At 41.7% G+C, this 11,380-nt stretch overlaps 1 protein-coding gene across 1 annotated transcript; it reads right to left on the minus strand.

The window, feature by feature from the left end:
* Nucleotides 1–618: 618 nt before the first annotated feature.
* On the minus strand, nucleotides 619–10,356 carry SERTAD4 (SERTA domain containing 4). The gene is made up of 3 exons (XM_044429075.1): nucleotides 10,116–10,356; nucleotides 6,195–6,310; nucleotides 619–1,968 (listed from the first exon to the last, which is right to left on the minus strand). The coding sequence occupies exons 1-3, from the start codon at nucleotides 10,354–10,356 to the stop codon at nucleotides 1,216–1,218; spliced, it is 1,110 nt and encodes a 369-aa protein (XP_044285010.1). The 3' UTR covers nucleotides 619–1,215.
* Nucleotides 10,357–11,380: the final 1,024 nt, after the last annotated feature.

Consider the following 11,380-nt stretch of genomic DNA (forward strand, 5'->3'; position numbering starts at 1 on the left):
TCTCCAAGATAATCTTTAAAAAGGGGGGGAATTAAACCCTTACATTCATTTCAGATAAAAATCTTGTATCACCACATCATTTATTAACATTGTGCTTTTTTCCAAAATAAAAAACCCTACAGTTATATGAAACCCCAGTACATGCTCTTTACAGTTTTAAAGAGAGAAAATGATGTGAACAGAGTAAAGTATAAAGCATGCCACTGGTTCATGAACTTCATTATACCAGAAAGAAAAAGGAAAATTCACAGCAACAGACAGTTGCCATAGAAATGTTCAAGCAGCTAATGCTTGTTTACAAGAGACATCTCTCTATTGTTTTTTCTTCAATCCCTTCCCAAGGATGGCAAACCAAAAAGCAATTGAGCAAAAAAGAATAGAGGCATTTGAATAGGAAATCAAACTCTGTATTTCAAAGAATACAGGTTTCTACTAATATTCAATCCACCCTGTTATTATTTTTCCTGTTTAGGTTACATCCCTGCTGTAGCTGGTTTTTTTTTTAACTTAATTTTCACCCTGGAAAAATTAAGATAAAAAGTAAGGCACCAAGGAAACTCTGCCCTTTATAGTAATAAACCACCATAAGGCTCGTTCATTCTTGCAGCTTAGCTGAAAACTGTACATGTGCTGGAAACTGTATGTGGTATTTCTGATTAAGATTCCATAAGGTGATATTACACCCTATCAATTAAATCAAACAGTTAAATACATCTGAATAGTGTCAATACTAGATCACAATGTGGATTTATTCCTCTTCAATTATATGCAGTCTTTCTCACAGCCATTCCTGTTGGGCAAGACGTATACCTCCCCCTTTGCTGGTAATACTTCGCTTATCGAATGCACTGTTAGCTGATAAACATAAAGGAGATTCCTCTTAATTCTTGTTAGATTACCCAGGGGAAGGCTATGTGAAAAGGGATGTTTTCTTCCTTTAGTTTATTAGTTCTTTCAGCAACAAAAGCTAAAATACGTATCTCAATTCAACTGTGCTCTTTATGAAGATCCCATATCTTTATAAATAGCTCTATGATGCAGACCATACATACACTTAGAAGCAATCTTCTCCCCAGTCAAGTCATTAAAACTATCCATGAAGCTTATGCCACGATTGTATTGGTTGTATAAAAGTATAAGAACATCCATCCAGAATGAAATTGTGTTTGATAAATTCAACATGCTGTGTGTGCTTCACAACTGTAATTATATAATTCATATTTTGCTTCCTTTACTGCAACATATTTTGCCACCTGGTAAACACTCCCTTTTTCGTAAGGATTTTTTCCAAGATTCATTCATGTTGCTTTTGTCACCATGTCCCGTCTCAAAATAGTCATAATATTTGCTTTTACATTCAACACCATAATCGCCTTTCATAGGTTCCCAGTCTGAAGCCTGGTCTCGTTCCATTTCATGGCTCCCCTTTTCATTGCTTAATATTGACTTGTCCTGATTGCCATGTGGCCTGGCATTAGTGATGAAAATTTCATTGGCATGTATCTGATCATCACTCCTGTAAACAGGGGCACTGCTTATACCATATTCCACCTGTTGGGAACAACTTGGCAAAGATATAGAGGAAGATGAGGATGAAGATGAGGAGGAAGAAGAGGAGGAGGAATTCCCCACTGCAGAACTGGTAGATAATGGTAAACTTAAGTAGTGGCTGCCACATTCTTGATAAAAGCAGCAGGTCTGGATCTTTTCACAGTCCTCCCGTGCCATCCGAAGGCGTTTCCTATAAGGACAGTCATGAGACATGAACCACTCTTGGGCTGAGGCGCTGCCAAAAGAACAAGCAGGGAAACACCAGTTGTTTTGCATGATGATTTCCCCATGAATTCTCTTCATTAAATTATTGATAAGGACCGATCTCCTGAGATAGACTTCAGGGTCATCAATGTACTTCAGTTTTTCCAAAGACATGTAAAGAATGTGTGCTCGCTCTTCAAAGACAGATATTGTCTACAAATGAAAGAGAAAGGAGATGAAAACAAAGATCAGTGCAGAGGAGATTAGCTGAAATGTGCTGCTAAAATTTGGCCAGTCTGGCCATCACTTGGGGTATCCATATTTCTCTTAAGACTATTAGTTTTAGGGGTTTTTTGTTTAAACTGCCCATTCAGTTTCTGTCAAACCTATCCTGTGGTTAGTCACTATTAGCAGCTTGCTGTGTATTGCACTGGACTTTACCACCATAGCAGGACTTTCTGCATCCAAGAAAGGTAGCTTCTTGACAATATATGCAGGAAAGCAGAACTGGCATGTTTACTTTTTCCATGCTAGTGCAGCTGTGAAGAATCTTCTTGAGCCAAACTGTGTCAGTGTGTACAGTGTATATGTGAATAGCAAACCAAAACCCCTATAAACATTTAGGGGTACCACACTTCCTCCAAAAATACTGGCAGTGCACCCCAAGATATGCCTACTGTGAAATAAGCCCCATTGAGTTCAATGAAACTTAAATGTTTTAGGATTGTAGCCATAGCCACCTTGAACAGGTCCCTAACAATACTTACCCTTCACTCTGGCCTTGATGGTTCCCTTTCCTGTTTTCTGCAGCTACTCTTCCCTTACCTTGTTGACCGAGGTAGACTAAGGGTAGAAACAGCTTCAAAAAAACAGGAAATGATGTCCTTTCTTTCATAGTGCAGCAGTTAGAGTGAAGGGGAGGATGATGTTTCCAGATAATTTCTGCTAGTTCAGAAGCCCGGGTAAAAGAAACAAGGGTTACCTGCTCAAAAAATTCACACTGGCATAATTGCTTCTCCTTTCACTCCCTTCAACAGATTAGCCCAAAACATAAGCAAGTATTATTGGAGGAGAGGAGACATTTCTCTTTATGTTCTTTTTTTATCCTTTTTTATCTTTCCCCCTGTGGCCATGGAATTTTGGCAGAGAGGAAAGATCTTTCCTATGAAGACTATGGGGAAATTTTCCAGGCCATTTTTTCAAAAACATGCAGCTTTTCTCAAATCAACACAATAACCCTCTTGCTTAAGCAAAAGTCCTCCTCTACACATTCTCACATGTTTCTCGTCCTTTGTGAACTATTCCTAGGCTTTGTGCTCATCCCATTTCAAAGCCAAACTCGGTATTATTATTTTTAACAAATATCCATTTCTAGAAAAACTATGGAAATGAACATTTCATATTACGGTAATTGATACAGAATGAAGTAGTGGCATTAAATTTTCTAAAAAAGATTTGTTTACCATAAACATATGTTTATAAACAAGAAGCTCATTGTATATACTGAGTCTTCAAAGTACTTAAAAAGAGACATACTCTTTCACCTCAAGGTCTCTGGTTCAATTGCAGTCACTGTTGCCTGTAACTGGAAACCGATCAGAATCTGCCAGGGCTGCTCTGTGCTTTCTGTGAAACTATCTACTGGTCTCTGTCCAGTTCCCAGTGGAAAACTATACAAAAATCACCATCACATTTGGCAATCTTACTTAGCAAAAAGGTCATGATACACATGAACCATGGAGTCTGACATTCTCCTGGGCTTAAAGCTTGATTTTCCAGATGTCCAGGCAATATGGCAATCTTGCAATACACTAATACTTTTATGTATTCTCTCTATTGTTACAGGATAGAAAAATCTCAGTTATAAGGACTGTTCAACTGGAATGCAATGTCCTAAATGGTAGGAAAGTAGGGAGAAGGGGAGACTGAAAAATAAAAAAGGGGAGGGATCTGTAGCTACACATAGTTTAGCATCAGAGATACCCATTAGGATCAGAAACTAGAAAGTTTATTCTTTAATGGGAGCATGCAGCAGGACAATGCCCTTAAGAGAGCTGTTGTTTACTGAAAATAAAAACAGACCAAGAATCCATCTAGTTTGCCATTCTGTTCCCATGATGGCCAAGAGCTGGCTGTCTATAGAACTTGAGTGCAGCAGCAGCATCCTATTCATGTTCCCCAGCAACTGGTGCTTAAGAGCTGTACTGTCTCTGATGCTGGAGGTTGTGTATAGCCAACTGACTGATAGCTACCGATACCTTTTTCTACTGTAAATGTTTTTAATCCCCATTAAACACCATCCAAATGGGTGGCCATCACTACAACTTGTGGCAGCAGATTCATACAGGTTTGGATCCTGTGTGGTGAGTAGATGAACTTTTGCCTTCTATCTAGAGGGTTAGGGAGCTGATGGGAATTGTCTCTACTCTCTCTGGTCAACAAGTGTTCCAATCTCTGAAAACAAGCAGGAAACAACAACAACAACAACAACAACAACAATATCCTCCCTCCTTCAGCAGCACCCTACACTCCAGCTCACACTGCTCAGGATGGGCCATTGACCTTCCAGAGATTTTCAGGGGATGTAAAGGACTTCAGGGGAGAGGAGCATGCAGGAAAATCCATTTCCACCAGTTTCCTTACACTTGTGATACCAGGAACCAAGCCACAGCATTCATTTTGTTCTTGTCTCAGGTTCTCAAACATTTTATCTACATTGTCTCAGGGCCAGACACTGCAGATCCTACCTGCAGGCCACTGAAAAGCTTTTCAGTGTAGTGACCCTCAACACACTTTACACGATAATAGTAATGTTTATTTACTTAAAAATTATCTATGCTGCTTACTCAAGGAGCTAACAAAATCAAATACAAAACACCACATAGTGCAGTAACAAAATTCACATGAGAGAAAAAAATCAACCAGTAATCCTATGCATGTTTACGTAGATGTAGGTTCCACTATGTTCAATGAGGCTTATTCCCTAGTGAAGGTGCTTAGGAATGTAGCCTAGATCAACATTTAGCAGAACACAATTATCAACAAATACAGAGCAAGTTTATCTGCCATATCCTTATAATCTTTGCAATAGATTGAGAGGCAGAAGCAACTCTGATCCTCACTTACAGAGAAAGTACCAGAGCCCTTGAGCCAACTGCTCAAAGTGCAGCTGCTGCAGTGTGTATGAAGGGAAAAGTGTTCTCTAGAGCCCCAGGCCAGCATACTAATTTTTGGTACCCAGTATAAAGGCTTCTTATCAAATGCATCTTCCAAATGGCATGCAGAATGTCCAGCAAGTGGTAGGTGTATTCTGGTTGCATAATGCTCAAGGTAAGATGCACACACATTTTAAAGCTTCTCAATTTACTGCAGATATAGACTTGTCAGCAGGTCAGGCATCACAATGTTAAATTCTTGTAACAGCCCCATTAGACAGGCTATTTCTATCTCAATATCATAATGAGGGGGGAGAAACTGGAGCTGAATGCTAATAGTTTGGTTAAGGCCATCCAGTGGTTTTATGGCTAACCTGAGATTTGGCCTGGGACATCAGGCTCAAAAATCTGGGGCTTTGCACCTTCCCTTACCAAGAGTAAAAGATAAGGTATGAATCAAGAGGTACCAAGTTTGTCTGAATTTAATAAGTACTTAGGCAGAATACTTAGCCCAGATTTAACTCTCCTATTTAGGCTGGGTAGAAGCCTGACTTAGCTGATAGTTTTTCAAGTGACATTAAAGAACAGTAATATAGAGAGCTACCTTGCAGTGGTAGTATTGGCAATGCCACCAGGTGCTGGCTTTCCAAAGTTTCACAGATAGGGGTCTCCCCCAGCCAAGAACTGAGATTTTTTTTACAAACCAGGTATACTACCAAAGAGCTACAGCACTTCATAGTCAAATATTTTATTTATTATATTTTCCCAGGTCATCACTGATATTTTTTACAGAAAATGTATCCACCTCCATCTGATTTTTCCTACTAAGAAACATGGACTCAATATAGTGAGTTAGAAAGACTTAGCATTCAAATACCCGTCAGTTCTCCCAACATTGGTGTTAATTTTGATGCATGGAGAATGTAGAAATGTGCACAGTGGGTGGGGTCATTATTCAATGACCCTATTATTCAAGGAGGTGCAAAATGTTTGGACTATGAACTTAAAGTGCCAAATCTAAATTCTACAGAAGAAGTATTAATCACAGATACTTCCTTATTTATTAGAGCACATAACCATCCCCCCGCCCCCCGCCGCCGCTTTTAACTCAAAAGGGGCAGCTGCTTTGTACAGAACAACATCAGAAAAGTGGGTATAGACATTTTAAGAAGAAATAGAACATTAATATTTACGGAAAATAAAATATAGTTACAACCTTGCTGGAGTATTTTCTGATTCAAGAATGTGTGCCCCCATATCAGAAATGTAATTTTTAAAACTTACTTTAGGTGTACAGCTACTGAGCGGAGGATGAAAATCTTCCTCTTCCACATATTTCCTTTTAATGTATGTAACCTTAGATGTTGCTATAGGATTTGAAACTCCTTTGTGATGTGATCCTGTGGAAAATAAATTACAGGAGACAACTGGCATATAGTCTGCATGAGGAGTTCCAAAGGAAATACTGTTCCTTTTAATTCATTAGAACTCGTCTTCATATTTCTATAAGTTTTATGGTATCAACAAAATAAAAAGCTAGTTTAATAGTAGTGCTGACAGTCTAGGAAAGCAGTCTGTGTATTTAAGCACAATTGTCCTACAAACTTAAGTACTTTCTCTAAATTTGACATTAAGAAAGCTTTTATTCAACCCATTTCAATAATGGTCGCATTCATCACTATGCTAGTTTGAAGAATACAAAGTTATTAAAACCATTAAAATATAGGATTAATTAAGTTTAATACACTGACAACAAGCATTAGCTATGTATGATGTTCAAGTCTGACTTAACAAAAATATACTCGGTAAAAACTATGGTAGGTATTCTTGCTAACTAAAAAAGGCATTATAATATTAAGTCCTTATCCCCCTTCATACTAGCACATGCTCCTACTTCCTGGGAAAAAATTATGATTAGTAGGAACTCCCCCAAATTTCTGGATGAGGGTGGGGATAGTTACTACATGGACAAAGCAATCCTATCAAGTCTAGGTGAAATGTCCATGGAATTACGCCAGCCATGGGAGAAAAAAGACCTTCCCCACTTTCTTCCTCCCTGTTTTTTTCTGTTTTAATAACAACTATTCCAGTTCCAAGTTTGGCACACATACATTCCCTCATTGCAGGGCCATGTCTAAAGAGAAGGCTTTGGATCTGGTGCATTCAAAGCCTCTTCCAATCCTCCCCTGACAGACAAAGGGGAGGATTTTGCCCATAGCACTCATGGAGCATCACCTGCAGGGCAGCCATGGTGGCAGAGCTTTGGACCACATAAAGGAAGGATATAGAGCCTAAGTTTGCTTCCTGATGTGCCTGTGAAAGTTGGTGCCTATTTCCACTTAATGTCATTTATGTAGACACACGTGGGGTTTTCCTGCTTCAGCATGTTTAAATCCCCAATCCCCCAAAATTCATGTCACTCAATAACAGCCAACTTATTAGGAAAATACAGTACACTTGTACTACCTCTTCTGGCCAGAAACAGCACTGGCTTTGTAAGAAGACTAAATCTTGTAAATTATTTTTCAAATATGCATAAGTTGTTATAAACCAATTTGAAATTATGATCTTTAAGCTCAATAGAAAGGAACAGATTTGGAACAGGTAGCCAAAAAAATGTAATTACTTTGAGTTCTTTGGAAACCAGTGGATACTGTAATCTAGTCAGGGTCACAACACTCAAAACCATATGCTACCACAGAGAGTAAAATTTTAATTATTGTCTAGCATTTAATATGGCCACCTGTTTGGGGTTTATTACTTTTTCCCCAGTGCTAATTTAAAACTCCAATAAATGATATATGAGATAAACTGGGTGGCATAAACTTTCTTTTGAGACAGGACAGCACAGGCCCTAGCCCCAGAACTTGCTTCTGAACCTGGGACTCAGGCTAGGAACATGTGGATTCTAAAATATTATTCAGAGAAATGGCCAGCAAGATGCTGACGGCAGCTAGAAGTCAAAGATATTCAAACATTTAATCAGCCAGTAACATTAAAAGTCTCACAGATCCATAGCAAGCTAATATACTTCTATTATTTATTTGAACTTTTAGAATTAGGCTTTGCTGCACAATTAAAACAATGAATTCCAAAGCAAAATAAAAGAGAATAACTTTAAGTGTGTTAGAGTGTCTTCCTCCACTATATAACCACAACCAGCTTACACATAATTTGCAATTAAAAGTAAGAAAGACCCAGTGCTTACATTTGAAATGAAAGGTTTTGGTCTGGTTCAACAATCACCTAAACCTGGGCTAGGAAATCTGCAGTCCACAGACAGCATGTAGCACACAGCCTAATTTCATGTGGGTAAGCACGGAAGGAAGGAAGGAAGGAAGGAAGGAAGGAAGGAAGGAAGGAAGGAAGGAAGGGGAGAGAGAACTGCACGATCCTGCAGTGCTAAACTCCATCTACTTTGGGTACTGGATTTTCCTATCATCAACTGGTGCCTTCCCCCCCCCCCTCCCCCATCACACACACAAGCTTTATCATGGGTCAAAAGCCTTTCACAGGAAAAAATCACAACCCTTCAACCTAAACCATGACTATGATTCATGATAAGCCTAAGCCTCCCCTTTCCCTTTCCTTGTCTGTGTGAAAGATTGTTTTTACTCTAACAATCCACAGCTCCATGGATCCTGATGTCTGTACCTGAGGAAATGTGGCTTATTTTAATCCAAGTTAATTAACAATCCAATAAATCTGAAACCACAGTTTGAATCAGGTTTTTAAAAACTAACTTTAGTTAGAACAAGCCACAGTTCCATGCATTCTGACCAAATGAAAAACTGCTGTGGTCTCTTCCAAAGAGAAAGCAGAGATGCCTTTACTCTTCTCATGCCCAAAAGCAGAAGAACAGAAGAGAAACACTAATCTAAACTATGGCAGAATGATGAGTTAATGCCCCTTAGATCCTGAAAGTCTAACAAGTTTTGCCCTAAATGGCTTGTTATGGGGATTAAATGAAGTAAGAAAGACATGCTGTATGTACCGAGACTACAAATATAAAGAACTGGTTCTCACAGAGATGAGGAGCCAAACCTGTGCCTGGACTATACCATTTCAGGCAGAAGGTGGGAATTTCTCCATATAAATAGAAAATCCAGGGGAAAAGGTTATGAAGATGAGCCAAAATCCTGTTGCCTGACAACTAGGGCTTGTCTGTTATCTGAAGGGAATTCCATCACTTACACAGAGAAAAATTTAGTCATGTTAGCTCCCACCTGAAGTCCAAAGTGCTGTGGCTCAGATGTAGGTTTACCTTCTCATCTCTTGTGAGGATTAAGTCGAAAGGGCACTGTTCTTTATGCTGTTGCTCCCTGTGTTCCAGGACTCATCTCTACCACTCAAAGGAGGATCCATGACTAAGGCTGGGAGAGACGCCAAGTTTTTCAAAACCAGCCACTGTTCAGCATCTATGAAGTTTGAGTGAGGACATACCAGGGCCTATTTTTCCCATCTCAGCGCAACCTTAAGAATGAAGTGCATTTGAGCAGGTGATGTAAAATGCCTTAAGCAACCACCCTACTAGTCCAGAGTTGAGCAGTCCAAAGAGGATGAAGAGGCTGAAATGATGGTGGAAGAACTACCAAGTATACTCCCCCACGTCTATTCCAGGGGCATGGTTCCCCTGTTGGAACACAGACAACAGAGCAGCAGCAGTGGCAGAGAGATGGATACATCCAAAAGGCATCGCGCCCTCCCTTGCCGATGGATCCTGGAATGTCCTCCTTCAGATGATAGGATTGCATCCCAAGGCACTCTGAATGGCTGGAAAAGTTTTCTAATACATCTCCTTTTAGAACAGCAGCAGTCCCACAGCCAAAGGCCCATTAGCCGTGAGAGCTAAATAGAACTTCTGTGTGCAGTGGAAGTACAGCAAATGCTAAGGCTGTGGGGAGGAACAAGGGGAGGGGGAGGTGCTTGCCTTCGTGCCCCGCCGATGAGGTGCCCACTCTTAGAAACAGGATACTTTGGTGACAGTTGGCACAAAAAGCCCACTTTGTGACCTTGAGCTGGTCACTCCCTCTGCCTAATCTACCTGGCAAGGTTGTAGTAAGGATAAATAAAGGCTGTTAGTGATAATAAGAATAAATTAATATTTATTAAAAGGGCAAATTAAACTAAGGATACATTAACGATGATGATAATATGGCGCGCATGCCACTAACTGCAGCGCCTTCCCTTAAGAAACAGCCTTACCTCCTGCCGCGGGGGTCTGCCCAGCTGGTGCCCTGCCGTCGCTGCCCTGCGGAGGCAGCTGTGCCTGGCCTTGGCCACCGCTGCTGCCGCTGCCGCTGCCGCTGCCGCCCGCGGCGGCTGTATCCGAGGCGGGGCTGCTCTTGCTGCAACAGCGCGACTCCCACAGAGGCTGGAACTCGCCGGCTCCCTCGGAGGAGACAATGGGCTCGCAGAAGCTGCTCAGGGGCAGCACCAGAGTCATCGCTGCACCTCCGACCTGCAAACGGAGACAAAGATCGCCTGGCCCGTGAGGTGGGACAGCCACCGCCCGCAACCCCCTGCCCTGCCCTGCCCTGCCCTGCCCTAGTCTACCGGGCAGCGGCCATTGCGTGCCTGCACCCTGCAGTCAGCCTGGCATTGCGCTGTCTCCACGGAGCCCTTCGGCTTCTCTTACCGCCGAAGGGTCCATGCCTCCCCGTCTGTAGCTGGCCTTTCTCACCCGCTGCCCTCGCTCGCCGCGGATGTCATTCCGTTACGCTTAGCAGACGCAGGCTATTTTCCCTTCCCGTTCCCCATCTTCTTTTAAAACCAATTGTTCCCCCCAGCCATGAAGCAACTCGCGCTAAAATGAGGAGGACTGGATTCAAAGACTCACCGCCCACCCCCATTCTCTTAGGAGTAAGCGTCGTTGATTACGATGGCACTTACTTCCAGGTAAGTGTGTGTACTTGGGATCGCAGCCTTTCCCCTAAGAAAGGCAACGCTTTTATTCATTTACTGACTGGCTGCCCCCAATCCCTTCGCCTCCGTCCTCTTAAGTCAAATTCTACCCTTCCTTTTCTGAAAGAAAGAAATCCAAACAAACCGATCCGAGCGATGCTCCCAGATTGCAAGAAGATCACTTTATTCTTTCCACACACAGCGACCTCAGCAACGACATTGTATGTGCGAGTCTCTTATGTGTGGCTGGCTGCCTCGCTTTCTCCCCCTTTTTTTTCTTTTTCCCTCCCTCCTTCCCTCCCTCTTTCCCTCCCCAAACGAAACAGAGCGAGACTCTTAGGTAGTTGTTTCCACCAGCCCCGATTGGGCTGAACTGGATCTGCCTCCAGTCAAAACACTGAGATTAAGACAGAAAATTGGCTCCGGTTTCAAGCCGTGAGTTGCAGTCCCACAGGAGCCAAGCACAACATCAGTGGAGCAAGTAGAATATTAAACAGGAGCAGGGACTCCGGGGCCGGAGCCAGGCTGTGCGAGCTATCCATCCAGTCCCAGAGAGAGAGGGAGAG

The sequence above is a fragment of the Varanus komodoensis genome, unplaced genomic scaffold (genome assembly GCF_004798865.1).
Source record: "Varanus komodoensis strain SLA01 unplaced genomic scaffold, ASM479886v1 scaffold2, whole genome shotgun sequence".
NCBI lineage: Eukaryota > Metazoa > Chordata > Lepidosauria > Squamata > Varanidae > Varanus > Varanus komodoensis.

Bases quoted from the DNA above. Each gene is read 5' to 3' on its own strand.
- SERTAD4 (XM_044429075.1), bottom strand. From the start codon at position 10,356: ATGACTCTGGTGCTGCCCCTGAGCAGCTTCTGCGAGCCCATTGTCTCC. The intron at 6,311-10,115 runs GTAAGGCTGTTT...TATTTTCCACAG, and splicing joins GCAGACCCCCGCGGCAGGAG to GATCACATCACAAAGGAGTT. The intron at 1,969-6,194 runs GTAAGTTTTAAA...TTTCATTTGTAG, and splicing joins TCAGTAGCTGTACACCTAAA to ACAATATCTGTCTTTGAAGA.